General features: G+C 41.6%; 1 protein-coding gene and 1 non-coding gene across 4 annotated transcripts in view; both read right to left on the bottom strand.

Moving 5' to 3' along the window:
• Positions 1 to 1,026: 1,026 nt before the first annotated feature.
• The window catches only part of ZMPSTE24 (zinc metallopeptidase STE24), a 37,305-nt gene continuing 21,756 nt past the window's right edge, over positions 1,027 to 16,575 (bottom strand). For all 3 annotated transcript variants that reach the window (XM_028160083.2, XM_008151188.3, XM_054721634.1), the window contains 3 exons: positions 8,413 to 8,517; positions 6,293 to 6,436; positions 1,027 to 2,831 (listed from right to left, as the gene is read on the bottom strand). In XM_028160083.2, coding sequence (XP_028015884.1) covers positions 2,607 to 2,831; positions 6,293 to 6,436; positions 8,413 to 8,517 — 474 coding nt within the window. In that variant the 3' untranslated portion in view covers positions 1,027 to 2,606. The remainder of the gene's footprint in view (positions 2,832 to 6,292; positions 6,437 to 8,412; positions 8,518 to 16,575) is intronic.
• On the bottom strand, positions 8,858 to 8,961 carry LOC114235064 (U6 spliceosomal RNA). The gene has a single exon (XR_003621246.2). It is a non-coding gene; the product is annotated as a U6 spliceosomal RNA (small nuclear RNA).

Raw genomic sequence — 16,575 nt, 5'->3', positions numbered from 1 at the left:
GGAATCGAATCTGGGACCCTTCAGTCCACAGACCGACGCTCTATCCACTGAGCCAAACCGGTTAGGGCATCTGTAATTTTCTTTGTATAGCACCTAGGACAGAACTTACGGCCCTCAAGTGGTACTCAGCTTTCTGCTAATGACGACAGAGCACTCAAAACAGCCAAAGCTACATAACGTATACATGTACAAAAGAATCCAGAAGATTGATGAAAAAGACCAAAGAAAGAAGGCTTCCTCAGGGAGGGAAATGCTGCGTAAAGGATTGGGGTGACAATGAGAATAGAAAGGTAAAGGGCAAGGTGGGACCAACACTGGTACGAAAACCACTCAATCCCTGGGATTTTGCTCCTATCCTAAACAGAGGTAGAATTTACTAGCAGCTCTCAGATGTCAGTAAAGGGCCAAGGCCAAGGCAGTATGTACACATAGCTGACTGCCTTAAATTCAAAGCTGAACCCTGCTGAGGCCTTGCTCGACCTCATTCTGCCCCCTGCATACCCACCAAGGGATGCAAATTGCTACCTCCTTCCCTCTTTGGTTGGCCTCCCTACTCCTTCCCCTAACTGGGCAAAACTCAGGAAGCTGCCAGGATACTCTGGCCACCCCTTTGCCTCTGCCATTCATACATTGTAGGTGACTAGATGAAAACAATTACATATTAATTATATACAATTAAGCTAACTACTGCTACAGAGAAGGAAGACCAAAGAGGCAGCTGGAGCAGACCACACAGGCTCAAGACAACTGGGAGTCATGAAAGCGGAGAAGGAATGGTTCCGAATGACGCTTTTGAGAACACACCAGTAAAAACTTGTAACGCTCTGACACACCAGTGCAGCAGGAGGCAGACTCTGAAGAGGCCTGTGTGAGTGAGGCAATGGTGACGCGTCAACATCACTCAGCATCAGGATTGTTTCTTCCCATTATTCTTCGTGTCCTAGCAACTCAGTTCTCTAGGTAATAAACACAGCTAGGTGACAAATGACGCACAAATTTTGTCAAATCAAAGACAAAGTACATCAATCTGTAATTGGCAATTTTTAATGTTTCACTTGTGCAGAACGAAAATTTGTGTTTAAAGGCACAGAAGGGAGGAAAGGCAGTTAACACAGCATGGGTCCACGACAAAGCTGGATAAAACCACAGGACTGCTCCTCTTTAGCCTTGGGGAAATAAATAATGCTGTACTAACCTAGACATCACTCAGTTATGAGCTGAGCAAAAGACTTTCTGGCCAGATACCAAGGGTGCACAGTTGATCCCACTTTGGAATAAATGCCCAGAAGGTAAGCATTACCCGTGGGTGGCAGTTTAGCCACAAAGTTCTCATATAGGAAGTGTACAGAGATTTGAAGCAGTCAAACATGCAGCTTTTTAAACTTAAAATCTTTTGTGACATTTGTTTTAAAAAGGAAAAATTATCTGCATATCAAGAAGAGTAATTTTAAAAAATGGAAACAGGCTCGATTTAAATAGTACTTACAACTTACTAATAAAAATTATAAAAATAAAAACCAAAACTCTTCTGTCCTTGAGATAGAAAACTATATTTTTTCCTATAATATCATAAGAGAATCAGCATTTTCACCCTTATGTCTCTTAAAATATTATTTCTCTTCTTTCCACATTCTGTCATTTTAAAAATAGCAAAATCTGTTCAATACAGCAATTTCTGCCAAGTGAAAGAATATACCACCTATTGAATAAAAGAGTATGAATGAGGAAAAAGCTGGATGTTCTGAAAAATACCAGTTTACCGCTAATGGATCTGATCATACTCACCAGGTGGAAGGAAAAATAAAGACTAAGATTTTCTTAAAAACAAAACTAAAACCCAATGATTTGAAGCATTCTACACATAATTTCTAATTTCAAAGCACTATTGGAAATTCTTGATCAATGTGTAGCAAGAGAGGGAACAGAGAAATTTGGTAGAATTGTAGGGCATATTTCTAACTACTTTCATTTTAACAACATCAGCCTTACCAATTATTATCTTTCTTCCTCATTTAAAACACTGATTGGCCAGATTAAATCATAACAGCATGAAAGTAAAAACAAGTCTCAACTTGGGTCTGAGCACAGTGCTTCGAAAGCAGTTTCTGTATTACAGATAGGACTCAGAGGTGGTGTGTCCTCTTTTAAATATATGCCCCCAAACACCTTACATGGCTCAAAAAATTTACAAGTTGATGGCCCTGGCCAGGTAGCTCAGTTGGTTAGAGCATCATCCCCATACGCCAAGGTTGCAGGTTTGATCCCCAGTCAGGGCACATACAGGAATCAACCGATGAATGCGCAAATAACAACAAATCAGGGTTTCTTGCTCTCTCTCTAAAAATTCACTTAAAATTTTTTTCTACAAGTTGATGGTAAATTCAATGTTAAAGATAAAGTACAAGCCTTAAAACTTCATCCAGTGTTTTCATTGAAAAATGGATTATTAAAATAATTTTTGAAATGGGATTAAATATATTTAAATCTGGACTTTTCTGTACTTAATAGTTTTCTTTAAAAAGAAAAGTTTAAAAACATCAAGAGCCGGAACATGCTGTCAGGACAGAAATAATTAGAAATGCCGTCGGTTGCAGAAGCTGGGCAACTCAGTCTTGTTTAGAATTTTTCAAAGCTTGAAGTCTCTCTATTAGTGGAGGGTGGGAATAATGCCACATGGAAAAGAGCCAGTCAGAAACAGGGAATCCCAAGTTATCTTTGTTTAGTTTGATTAAAGCAGAATATAAGTCTTTAGCCTTTCCAAGTTTCTTGGCAAATGCATCAGCTTGAAACTCAAATCTGCGGCTCAGCACTGTTAGGCAAAAAGAAAGAACCTGAAAAAATAAATAAAAGCGTTTTAACCACTGCCCACTTCTTTGCTGTCCCTGAAGGTTTCAAGAGCTAAGACTGCAGAGGAAGTTCTGCTCAAGATAAGAGAAACAGCAGGCCCAAGAAAGAGCACTAGTACTTAGGGAACCTAGGATGAGGGAATTATTATATATTGAGCTTCCCCCCCCCCCCAAAAGCAAATAGAACGGAAACAGATATACATACAAATGACCCTTACCAAAAAATATTAATTTTTAAGAATCTGCTATTTGCCGGGCATTTTACATATTCCCCAACAATCTTGCTCCTGTTTTACAGATGAGGAAAGTGAAGCTCAGAGAGGTTGATAACTTGCTTGAGGTCACACAGCTAGAAGGTGGTAGTGCTGAAATTCTCAGTGACTCCGAAGCCCATGCACACCACCTTCCTCAGAGACAGAGTGAAGGCATGATCATTTACATTCAGACTCTTTTTTTTCTTTCTAAAAAAATATTCTTGATCACATCTACTTTTAAAGGATAATGACAGTATTTACTGAGAATATTCTAAAAAATATGCTACAGCTTCTAATAACAATCTCAAAATGGAATTTTCAAAAATGTTCTGAGCTATGGAAGTGTTGTTAGAATATCCACTCTCCACAGGTGACAGCTATGAAGAGCACAAATTTCATCTGAAAATATAAATTTCTGAGGGAAAAATAATTTATTTGTATACTGAAATATTGCAGGTTGAATAACATGATATTTAAGATATTTCTTATCTTAAAATAATTCAGCATTAAAACAAACAAAAAGTCTAAAATGTCTCTCGTTTGTCCTCTTATTGCTACTAGCAAATGTAAGTTTCAAAGTAAAGTCTGGGAGTGCCTTATACATTCTAAGATATGTTCAAAACCTAAAAACTGAATTCTGCCTGAAAAATTTTTCCAAATCTTTAATAAACTCTTAGGGATAGAGTGTGTAACATATCTATCTCACTGTAACACATAAAGACATAAGCAGTTACTAATCTGCACCTATCTACTCTTACGTAGGTTTCCAAACTCTTTTTAATTGGGCAATTGTCCCCCGGAAAATCTCTTTCCTATCATGACCTCTTTTTTTTATTATTAAATATATTTTTATTGATTTCAGAGAGGAAGGAAGAGGGAGAGAGAGAAACATCCATAATGAGAGAGAATCATGGATCAGCTGCCTCCTGCAAGTCCCCCACTGGGGATCAAGCCCACAACCCAGGCATATGCCCTTGACCGGAATCGAATCCGGGACCCTTCAGTATGCAGGCCGATTCTCTATCCACTGAGCCAAACCAGCCAGGGCTCATGACCTCTTAAACACTGACATTACACATAAGATTTTTTGTTTAAATATCTAGTCTTTTTGAAACAAATCTTATGGGCTCTCCAAGGTTTTAAAAATTGGTTATCTGCCCTAGCCAGTTTTGCTCAGTAGATAGAGCATCAGCCTGAGGACTAAAGGGTCCCGGGTTTGATTCTGGTCAAGGGCATGTAACTCGGTTGCAAGTTCAATCTCCGGCCCAGACCCTGGTCAGGGGGCGTGCAGGAGGCAACCAATCGATGTGTTTCTCTCACATCGCTATTTCTCTCTGTCTTTTCCTCTCTCTAAAAATCAATGGAAAAATATCCTCTGGTGAGGATTAAAAAAAAAAAAAAAGTTGGTATCTTTGTCAATTAACCACTTCAAATTATTTTACTACTTCACAATTTTATTTAGACACCAGAGGCCCGATGCACGAAGATTCGTGCAAGAATAGGCCTTCCTTCCCCTGGCTGCCGGCACCACCTTCGCTCCGCCTGGAGCCGCCTTCCGCCTCTAGCCTTGTAGCGTCTATTTGCATATTCCCTCCTTATGGGCTGTGGGCTCCGCCATCTTTGTCTCAGAGTTACGGTCAATTTGCATATCCCATCTTTATTAGATAGGATGTTTTGAGGTGAACTCAACTACTCAATTTAAGGAAACTAACAAAACAAAACCCCCTTGAGGAGCCCAATTAAATGCCACAAAGGATAACTACTAACACTACTTACAAGAGGACCTTTCTACTCAGTTCCTTATACCTTCTAAATAAGTTCAAACCTAAAAACTGAATTTTGCCTGAAATTTATATATAGTAACTCTTACTTAATGGGAATGATTATCTGATTTCCCAGTCTATGGCAGGTTAAAGAACATTAGAAGGGATAGTGACCATAAAGGAAAGTCACATTGATAGGATTATTAGCCTGACTGTGAGGGAAGACAAGAAAATTAGGTAAGTAAGTAAGTAAATAAATAAATAGCACAACTGCTGAAAAGGCAGCGTGGTCTGGGTTCATTAGTACACATAGTTCAGTGTCCTAAGGCACTACAGAATTGGGATGGAAGACAGCAATGACAATGCCATCACAAGGCAGTCTGCAACCTCTTTAAGCAGTAACAAACTGTGTAAGGCATTTTATAAATACTTCCCATAAAACTTATAATCTCAGTTCTCTGGAAAATTTGTTTACTTTATGTAGACAATGCTATATAAATATGGTCTGTTCCTCTCTTTCTTTTCTGGTACCTTACTTACCCTGCTCTTCTTTATGACAAAATAGGATTCATTTAGTTTATCTTAAAACCTTAAATCTATACTTGTCCCAATAAAGTATTGTTCTGAATGGAGAGATATCAAGATCCCCAATGTTACTTCTTGGTTTAATTTGGAAGCCTTATCAAATATGACTTGTTGTATCATCAGATTTGTTAATAGTCTCAGTAATATTACTTTGTCTAATACATATGGAGTCCCACTATTGAGCAATCACAGAGCAGTGGTTCTTAAGCTTCACGTATCATAAACTAGAGGCCCAGTGCATGAAATTCATGCACTGGTAGGGTCCCTATCAGCTGCCGGCTGGGTACTCCCCCCGCCCCCTTCACCTGTTGCCACCCCCTGGTTGAACTTCCAGACAACCCTGACTGAAGGAACAATTTGCATACTACACTTTTATTATATAGGATTCTCTGATTTTGAGGGTGTGCAGTGGGACCCTAAGACTCTTTTGAAGCAGGTGGTTAGAGAACACAATCATACAGCCTCCCTTATCTAGCCATATACCCTCAATTATTATTTGTTCTATCCCCTCACACATGGATTTTCACCCAAGCATTGGTGAATATGTGGTCTAAGGCACAGCATTCATCCACCAAGACTCTGAGATATAAGTTACATCAAGGTTTATACTACTAAAGACTAATTTTCTACTTTTTCCCGTAGCTGTATGCAAGCTTTTGTTTATTTGGGCTTGGGTTTTCTGCTACTTTTTTATACTGGCCAGGAAATCAAGGGACTAAAATACTTTTGTTTCATTTCCTTGTTAAAAACTATAGTTTTTGTGTGTGTTTTTTACTACCCTAGGGGTTCTAGATTTGAAATAGGCAAGGGCATATGTGAGATAATTTTAAAGGTTATACATTACCTCATTGTAAGGTGAAAAAATAAACTGGAAGATGATCAACAGTCCAATTAGAGTGGGTTGGCTGTCAAAAAAACCAAATGCAGCAAAAAGCTCCTTTCGACCAATTAATACAGCAAACAAGAAGAAACACAGAAAAGAATTCATCTAGAAAGGACACAAAATTTCTAAGTTATTACTAAGCCAATTTCACTGCAGTACCAAAAAGTGCAATAAGACATCATAGTGTGAATTTAAGAATGGTGTTAGTGTGCCCTAGCCGGTTTGGCTCAGTGGATAGAGTGTCGGCCTGCGGACCAAAGGGTCCTGGGTTCAATTCCGGTCAAGGGCACGTACCTTGGTTGCATGCTCCTCCCTAGCCCTGGCCCTGGTCAGGCCTCGTGCAGGAGGCAACCAATCGATGTGTTTCTTTCACATCGATGTTTCCTCTCTGTCTTTCCCTCTCTCTTCCACTCTCCCTAAAAAGCAATGGAAAAATATCGTTGGGTGAGGATTAACAAAAAAAAAAAAAAAAAGGAAATACTCTCCATGAGGAACTTTAAGGGTTTATATCATCGTTCACTCAGTCTGGAAGCAGAGAGGGAGAGAGGGTCTAAGCTGAGGCTATATATACTGATTCACTAGCAGTAGACAACTAATGGTTTGGCTGGATGATCAGGGCTTTGGAACAAACTAGAGCAGTGGTCGGCAAACCGCAGCTCGTGAGCCACATGTGGCCCCTTGAGTGTGGCTCTTCCACAAAATACCACATGCGGGCGCGCATGTACAGTGCGATTGAAACTTCATGGCCCATGTGCAGAAGTTGGTTTTCGGCCTGGGCAAGTCTATTTTGAAGAAGTGGCGTTAGAACACTCAAGGGGCCAAAGAGCCGCATGTGGCTCGAGAGCCGTGGTTTGCCGACCACTGAACTAGAGGATGGCTAACAAGATTTGGAAAAAAGGGATGTGGGAAAACTTCCAAAATTAGTACTGAGTGTGTTAATTCGGTGGTCTAAGGTGAATGTTCACCAAGAGTCCCACAAGAGGAGGCTCTCAATGATCAGGTGGAGAAGATGCCTGCTTTGTCACTCAAGAACTTGGTTGAGAGACTCATGAACAAAACAGCCAAGGCGATAGGGATGGAGTCAGTGCACTCGTCAACAACATAAGACATCCCCCCACTGGCTCCTGCTAGGTGCCCAATCTCAGGGGAGGCAATCAACCCCAGCCCCAGTACCACACCTTAGGGACCAGCCCATAACCTCACATGAGGTAAACTGATTCCATTGGACCCCTACTTTCATGAAAAAGGCAGTGATTTTCCTTATTAGACTGAATTTGGATTTATTTAAAGTCTTACTCACTGATGTGTATCCATATAACAGCTTCAAGCCAAGGAACTCATTTTTATACCTATAGATGTTAAGGCAACAGGAAAGTGCCTACAGGATTCATAAATCTTCCCATATAATTCATCATCCAGAACCAGGTGGCTTTTAGAAAGGTACAAAGTCCCACTTAAGAGTCAGTTAAGCCCATAAATGCTCGGCTCTAGTCAACAAGATGCAGTGCTATTTCAGCCAGAGCCTGCAAATGTGTGGTCACTCTGTGGCTTTAGAGGTATTACTACCCAAAGGAGGAATGTTACAGGAACTGCTACTTTCTTCTTTATATTCACTACACTTTCCAATTTCTTATCAATAGATGTATAATGACTTTTAATGAGAAAAAAAATGTTTTTATAAAAGCATTTTAATGTCCAACCTACTTGGGCTCACTTCTTTTGATCTTACAGCTCCCACCGTTTAGTGACTCAGGAGGTAGTGATGACGATGGTGATAACCATAAATACTTTCTAGTACTTACCAATTTTCAGGTACTACTATAAACTCTTAACATATATTAACTCATCTAATTCTTGTATTAGTCCTTTGAGGTGTTATCATTCAAAAAGGGAATGGTGGCAGACAGGTTCAGGAAACTGCCTGAGGTCACATAGGTAGTGAGTCAGGGAGCCTTGATGTGAAGCCAGGTGGCCAGGCTATAGAATCTGTCTTAACCTCTCTCCTATATGATCTCTCATACCTGCCATACTTAAAATTTGACTACCATGCCATAAAAAGAGAACTGTCATTCCAAACTTACCTGGCTAATAATGATATTTTTGATTGTGTGTCCCAACTTCCAATGCCCCAGTTCATGGCCTAGTACAGCAAGTACCTCCTCATTATTGCATCCTTGTTTCTTATTCTGAATCAAAGAACAAATTGAAAATAAATTATCAAGAACCTTCAAAAAGTTTATACCTTTTACCCCAGTAAGAGCCCATCTTTGATTTTAACTTAAGGAAGCAATCTGACTTTTGTGCAAAACTGTTCATTTACTTAACAGAACATTCTCTAAACCACTTATATTAGACACTGGTTTAAGCACTGAGAAGAGAATCCTGAGCAAGACAGACTTATGCTGACTTCCTGAAGTTTACAGCCTAATTTAGATTAGGAAAAAATATAATCTTTATCAATAGACTAGATAAATAAATCATGACAATGTCATATGACAGCCATATTATAAACCCACTAAAATTTTTTTTAATATGGAATGCTTCACGAATTTTGCGTGTCATCTTTGCGCAGGGGCCATGCTAATTTTCTCTGTATTGTTCCAATTTTAGTATATGTGCTGCCGAAGCATGCATAGAAATTTTGTTTTTAAAAATTAGGTAGTGACATGGGAAATTGCTCATGATCAATAGTGTAAAATAATAGTTATGTTATAGACCCATTAGTAATGTTTTCAAAGATTATGTTCTGACATGGAAAAATGATTTAATTAGGTGAAGAAAGCAGGAAACAATACTAAAACACTATATGATTCTAATTATGAAAAAATGTGAGCCCGGCTGGCATGGCTCAGTGGTTGAGCATCGACCTATGAACCAGGAGGTCACAGTCCGATTCCCGGTCAGGGCACATGCTCAGGTTGCAAGCTTGATCCTCAGTGGGGGGTGTGCAGGAGGCAGCCAATCAATGACTTTTGCTTGTCATTGATCTCTCTCTCTTTCTCCCCCTTCCTCTCTGAAGTCAATTATATATATAATTATATATATAGTAAATGTCTATGTAAAAATATACGAATCTAGAAAACAGACTGGAGGTATATCATAATGTTAACAAGTTTCTTCTATATGGTAGAATTAGTGATGTTTAACTATTTTATATATTTCCTATATTCTAAGTTATCTATAAATAAGAACATATCATTATGACCTCCAAAAATACACCAGAAGTTGCCATTTTAAAAATTGAAAATTCCAAGTTAAGATGGCAGAAAGTACATCACATCTAATTTTCTCCCCCAAATCCCCAATAAAACTATAATCAAGATATCTATCTATATAAAAGCCTAAGTGACGGAATGACTGAACAACCAGTTGCTATGACGTGCACTGACCACCAGGGGAAGATGCACAACACAGGAGCTGCCCCCTGGTGGTCAGTGTGCTCCCACAGCCAACCTCCTGCGGCTGGCCAACCTCCCACAGTCCCTCCCCGCAGCCAGCTGGCCAACCTCCCACGGTCCCACCCCCTGGCAGTCCAACCTCCCACAGTCCCTCCCCCCAGCCAGCCAGCCAGCTCCTCCGATTGGCCCCAATTGCCAACCAGGCTGAGGGACCCCACCCGTGCACAAATTTGTGCACTGGGCCTCTAGTATCTATATTTATATATAAATACAAGTATATCTTATATATAAATATATATATACTAGAAGCCCGATGCATGAAGATTCGTGCCAGAATGGGCCTTCCTTTCTCTGGCTGCCGGCACCGCTTTCGCTCTGGCTGGAGCCGCCTTTCCACCTTCCTACGCTGCTCAGAGGCCCAGAGTGGCCGGGGACAGGGTGGAACGCCTGCATCATCGCCATGGCGACGATGCAAGCGTCCCTTCCTGCCCCCAGCCACTTGGTGGCCGTGTATGCAAATTAACCACCAGCTTTGTTGGGTTAATTTGCATACTTGCTCCTGATTGGCTGTGGGCGTCGTGAAGGTACAGTCAATTAGCATGTTTGTCTATTATTAGGTAAGATATAAACATAAAGATATAAACCCACAAAGATGGGGAAAACAGTAGAGGTGACAACAGCAACATTTTGGAAGCAGGAAAACAGATGGAGAAAGAAGAATCAGCCTTATTTACAGCAGTCTTCAAATGGTTTGGGAATTAACAGCACCAGGTACTTCTGGAACTGGGGGCAAGGGGGAGGTAACTAAAATAAGAATTGAATGAGAGCTGTTCGAGAAAGAGTTAAAGCTCCAGACTCCTTCTCCAGCTCCACACCAAAAGGCAACTGCTCCTCCCTCATCCTGGCAGATGCCTGATAGTTTGTTCTCTGGATAGGGCAAAAGAAGAGGACTTTTCAACTGGGGGTTCACTCAGCTTGTCAATAAAAAAGGTAGTGGCTGTCACCCATAACAACAAAATCTATCTACAGATTATGCACAAGACATTTAAAACATAAGGATGATAAGGTTGAAAGTAAAAGGATGAATGAAATAGTGGTGATCGTTGTACAACATGAATATACTAAAAATACTGAATGTACACTTTAAAATGGTTCAAATGATAAATTTTATCTCAATTTTCTTGAAAAGTGAAATGATTACATGACAATGCTAGTAAGCATTAACTAAAAAAAAGCTGGGAGCTGTATTAATATCAGACAAAATCAACTTAAAGCATTATTAAAGAAGGTCACAACAGAATGATAAAGGTTCAATTTAACAGGAGGATATATTAATTCTAAATTTTTATCTACCTAACTAGAGGCCTGGTGCACGAAATTCATGCACGGGTAGGGTCCCTAGGCCTGACTGATGATCAGGGCCGATCGGGGCCTTCTGGCTGCCAGCTGGGGCCTTCCTTCGTTTTGCGCTGCCCCCTGGTGGTCAGCACACATCATAGCAAGCGATCGAACTCCTGTTCTCCCAGTCGAACGCCCGAGGGGACACTTTGCATATTAGCCTTTTATATATATAGAAGAAGATACAATTTCCTCAGGATATATTTTTTCAAAATTGTCAGATTTGTAAATAAAACCTGATGAACCTATCATAACAGAGGATGTTAACATACCTCTCTCAATCTTTGAAACATCAAGCAAATAAAATATTAATAACGATGTAAAGATCTGAACAAACTAATAAACAAGCTTGATCTATTGGAGACATATAGTATCCTACAATAAACAATTAGAAAACATATATCCTAGAAAGTGAAGGTTAAAGGTTTTGAAATAAATTCCAGCTACTTAAAGGCTGAAGTATAGGGAAAAAAACAAAACAAAAAACCTCACAAATGAGCGTGAACTTGATTTTGCTTTATATAATTTAGAAAAACGCAACCTAATGGAAACACAGGCAGCCAGATTTATTGGAATCTAGATAGTCTACCACTTTCCCCTTCCTTTACCAATTCCTCATTTTTAAGGAAAGTGACCACTTAAAGCAAAGCGGAGTAGATGCATGAGAAAAAGGGATCAATTAAAAATATTTGCAGGATAATATTTATATTTATTGTATCTTTTCCCTTTAAATATTATAATATAGATCAGAGTGCATTTGGTAGAGAAAGAAAAGAATGAGATAACTAACCTAGTTCTTTAAATGGCTGATACACACACACACACACACACACACACACACACACACACACACACACACACATGCGTATTTGTATCTTCAGGGCATGGCCATTAAAAGGGAGCAATGAATGAATGCACCAACTAACAGACATCTATTCTAAAGGGGAAAGTTAAGAGGTGCAACTGAAGACTTACATACAGAGATATTACAGCAAGAACATTGTTATTGGTGGTTTCTAACTTTTCTATTACTTTAATAATAAGCAAATTATGGCTGTTTTTAATAATGATGATACTAGTTCCCACTCATTATTGGGTTATATACCAGACAGTGAATATTAGGTATTTTACATACAATTCATTCATTTCTACTTCCATAAGGCAGGTATCATTGGCCTCATTTTATATAAATTAACACAGTCTTCAGGCTTCTGTTTTCATCACTTCTCAATTAGATAGCATAGGCTCATGTCTTTGGTTGGACATCTGGATTTAGAAGTTATTCAGAACTGCATCGGAGTCACATTCAAAGATACGGAATGAAAGAGATTAAACAAGGATCATTTTCCAGAAAAAGAAGAATTACTTGTTTGTAGTGGATTTTTAGGCAGAACTGGATTTTCTTACTTTTCCACACTAATCTATACTAATAATAGAGGAATATGCAAATTATCCAGGATGCCATCACATCACATCAGGTTGGGCGGGGCTGTGGGGCGGGACTCGGGTCTCCTGCGATTTAGTCCGGCCCAGGCAGACTCTCCGGCAGCCCCACAGCCAAATCCCGATGCGGACCCGGGATTTACTAAACTTTACTGGAGCTGCTCCCCACACCCCCACACCTGCCCCAGGACTGTGCTGCCTGCATCAGGCTGCCCCAGTAGCCTCATGACAAGTGGGCGGCTGGGGAGAGCTGAGTGGGTGGGGGCGGCAGGGAGCCACAGAGGGGCGGGGCAGCCAGAGCCAAGTTCCCGGGGGCGTCTGAGGAGAGCGCCTGACAGGAGCCTGGACTGCAAAGAAGGAAGAGGAAGCAGCCACGGGGAGCTCTTCCAACCCTCCTGCTCGGATATCCTACCCCAGTCCCCGCACCCAGGGGTGCCCACAAAAATAGCTCATCAGTGCCCCTGAGGCACCCAGGGGCCTGCCGCTGCTGGGCCCCCTTTGCTGGGGCCGGACACGCCCTCCTCCCTACAACCCCAGACCCGGGTGGAGGCAGTCCCGAGCGGCCCCTCAGGGTTAGACTCATCCCCTGACAGTAGCGGCGCCTTCTCTGCAGCGGAAGTGCACTGAACCTCGCTAGGGGCTGCGGCTAAACCCGCCCTCCTAGCCCACCTGGCCCCACCCTGGCCTAGCCCCTGTCCCGTTCCAGGAGATTGGAGCCCCACTCTGAGCACGTACAGCTGTGAAACGGTCACGTACAATTTAAAGAATGGCACTAAGCAGAGATGCTTGATAGTTACTCCCCCTTTAGCCTCGCTGCCACCCTAGCGCCCCCCTGACCAGTGCCTCTAGGGACAACCACGGCTACAGAGGCCGCCTCTTCAAGGCCTGTGGAACCCTCTGCAAAGATTCGATAGCTACAGTCCCAAGAAACAATCATGCCCTCCTCTCTAATCAGCACCTGCTACCTGCGAGGGTACCTGTGGGCTTAAAAATAACAATCCCTTCCCATTTAGACATCACTTACTTGATGAAACATTTCTAGGTTTATTAGCTCAGAACCTCCTCATGACAACCCAGTGAGGTAGGCGGAGAAGAGATCACAATTCCCATGGTATATGCGTATGTATTCAGAAATGAAGCTCAGAGAGGAAAAGTGTCAAGCCCAGTGGTTCCCAAGGTGCAGCACACGCCTCACAGGGGGCCAATTTGATTTTAAGTGGGGGCAATTCGAGAATGAGTTAACTGAATTTTTTGCATTTCTTATGGTTCTAGGGGGCCTCATCTACAGCGTATCCTATATAATAAAAGGCTAATATGCAAATGACCAAATGGTGGAATGACCAGTCACTATGATGCGCACTGACCACCAGGGGGCAGACACTCAACACAGGAGCTGCCCCCTGGTGGTCAGTGTGCTCCCACAGGGGAAGCGCCGCTCAGCCAGAAGCTGGGCTCATGTCTGGCGAGCACAGCAGCAGTGGTGGGAGCCTCTCCCATGGCAATGCTAAAGATGTCCAACTGATGGCTTAGTGGGCCTAAGCTGTCAGTCAGACATCCCCCCAGGGCTCCCGGACTACGAGAGGGCGCAGGCCAGGCTGAGGGACCCCTACCCCCAAGTGCACGAATTTTGTGCACTGGGCCTCTAGTTTCATATAAAAGAACAACAACAAAAATACCACACATCTTTCCTTTTCTATGATACTTTCTTTTTTTATAAAATTCATACACTGATTCATTTGATCTTCACAGCACCAAGCTGGGCAGGATGGAAAGTACTATCTTCAGTTTCCAGATGAGGAAAAGGAAGCTGAGAAATTAAATGTCTTGCTTAAACCTGGCCAACATGGCTCAGTGGTTGAGCACCGACCTATGAACCAGGAGGTCACGGTTCGGTTCCAGGGCATATACCCGGTTTGTGGGCTCGATCCCCAATGTGGGGCATGCAGGAGGCAGCCGATCAGTGATTCTCTCATCATTGACGTTTCTATCTCTTTTTCTCTCTCTCTCCCTTACTCTCTAAAATCAATAAACATATATTACAATAAATAAATAAAATTTTAAAAAATGTCTTGCTTAAGGTATCTTGCTAATAAGCAGTGGGTAAAGTCCAAACCCACATCTGCGGAGCCTGTACCATTTCTATCATACTTCTCAGCTAGAAAGACTTTCACCTAACCCTACCATGTGCAGGGAAAATACTTGTTTTCTTCTATAAAAGGGCAGCTTTTCTGTACAATTTTATATAGTTTTAATTTTCCTTTTATTTAAACTACTTTTGACACAGGCTGTTCCAATTACGTGTTCTATTTGTCTCCTGAAGGGTAAAATTCCAGAGAGTAAGTTTCCTATACAGCTTTTAAAATGTTAATAGCCAATACAGACATTCAAAATGTCCATAGCAGTTATCTCTAAGAGGAGGGATTTCAGGTAACTTAAGTGTTCTTCCTTAAACTTGTTAAAAATGAAACGATTCATCTTCTCTACATCATCCAGACTTAAAACCACCTTTGTATCCCCCACTGTACTATACATACTAGGTGCTCAGTAGGTGCTGAATACATAACTGTTTTCTAAACTTCGGCCACATCTGTGTACTCTCTATGTGTTACTTAACGTCTTTCTTTAAACCAATTCACTTTAAAAAAAATATTTTTTAAAATTGATTTCAGAGAGGAAGGGAGAGGGAGAGATAGAAACATCAACGATGAGAGAGAATCATTGATCAGCTGCCTCCTGCATGCCCCACACTGGGGATCCCGCAACCTGAGCATGTGCCCTTGACTGGACATTGAACTGTGATCTCCTGGTTCATAGGTTGATGAGCAATACTGAGCCACACCGGCTGGGCTAACCCAACTCATTTTTTAAAACTGAGCCTTATCCTAAATGACAATATTCATGAAATCATAATATGCTAGTTTTCTTTTTCTTAATATCCTATACTAGAGGCCCGGTGCACAAAATTCGTGCACTTGGGGGGGGGTTCCTCAGCCCAGCCTGCCCCCTCTTGCAGTCCAGGACCCCTCGGGGGATGTTCGACTGACAGCTTCGCAGGGAGCAGGCCTATGCCAGCGGCTGGACATCCTTAGCACTGCCACGGAGGTGGGAAAGACTCCCGCCACCATGGCTGTGCTCGCCAGCAGTGAGCTGGGCTTCTGGTTGAGCAGTGCTCCCTCTGTGGGAGCAACTGTGTTGAGCGTCTGCCCCCTGGTGGTCAGTTTGTGTCATAGCAAGCAGTCAATCCTCTGATCAGTCGATTTGCATATTAGCCTTTTATTATATAGGATAATAAAGAGCTAATATGCTAATTAGACCGAACAGAAGAAGGACTGTTCGGATGACCTTCCGGACAACCATCCGGATGAAGCCGGGGCTGCGAGGGCTGAGGCAGCCGGGGCTGCAAGGGCCAAGCCCCTTGCTCGAATTTCATGCATCGGGCCTCTAGTATAGTAATAAATATAGCTATTCAAACTCACAATGTTGATATACTACTTAAAATCACCTCACTAGTGGGACATACACTGGAAAGCAATACAGTTAATGAATGTTGAGTTCATCTTTGACCTTCTCCTTCACTCCACATAATAGCAATCACCAACTACTTTAAATTCATCTTTTATTGTTATTCTCCCACTTATTCTGACCTCTCACTCTACTGCAGGCCCTCATTGTCTCATGCTTATCTTGATGCAATAGGCCTCGAGAAGCCTGCCCACCTCCAGTCTTTGCTCTCTCCTATATGTGGCCACCAAATTTTAATCTTCCGAAAACAAGCTTTGGCCTCTATACTCTAAACTTTTCAGAGTATTTCTAAACTTTTCAGGCCACTGGAAATAACCACTTGATGTCTTCAGGAAGGAGTATTTTACAAACTGGTCCTGGCCTACGTTTTTATCTCATTCCACAAGAATCCATTCAATCATTAGTCTCAGAATAACCACTGTGTAGTGTGTTGTTGTTATTTTTTGGTTTCTATAGCTTTATTAATTCCATGTTTTCAATGTG

The sequence above is a fragment of the Eptesicus fuscus genome, chromosome 9 (assembly GCF_027574615.1).
Source record: "Eptesicus fuscus isolate TK198812 chromosome 9, DD_ASM_mEF_20220401, whole genome shotgun sequence".
Lineage (NCBI taxonomy): Eukaryota > Metazoa > Chordata > Mammalia > Chiroptera > Vespertilionidae > Eptesicus > Eptesicus fuscus.
This window is presented reverse-complemented; position numbering and strand designations above follow the sequence as displayed.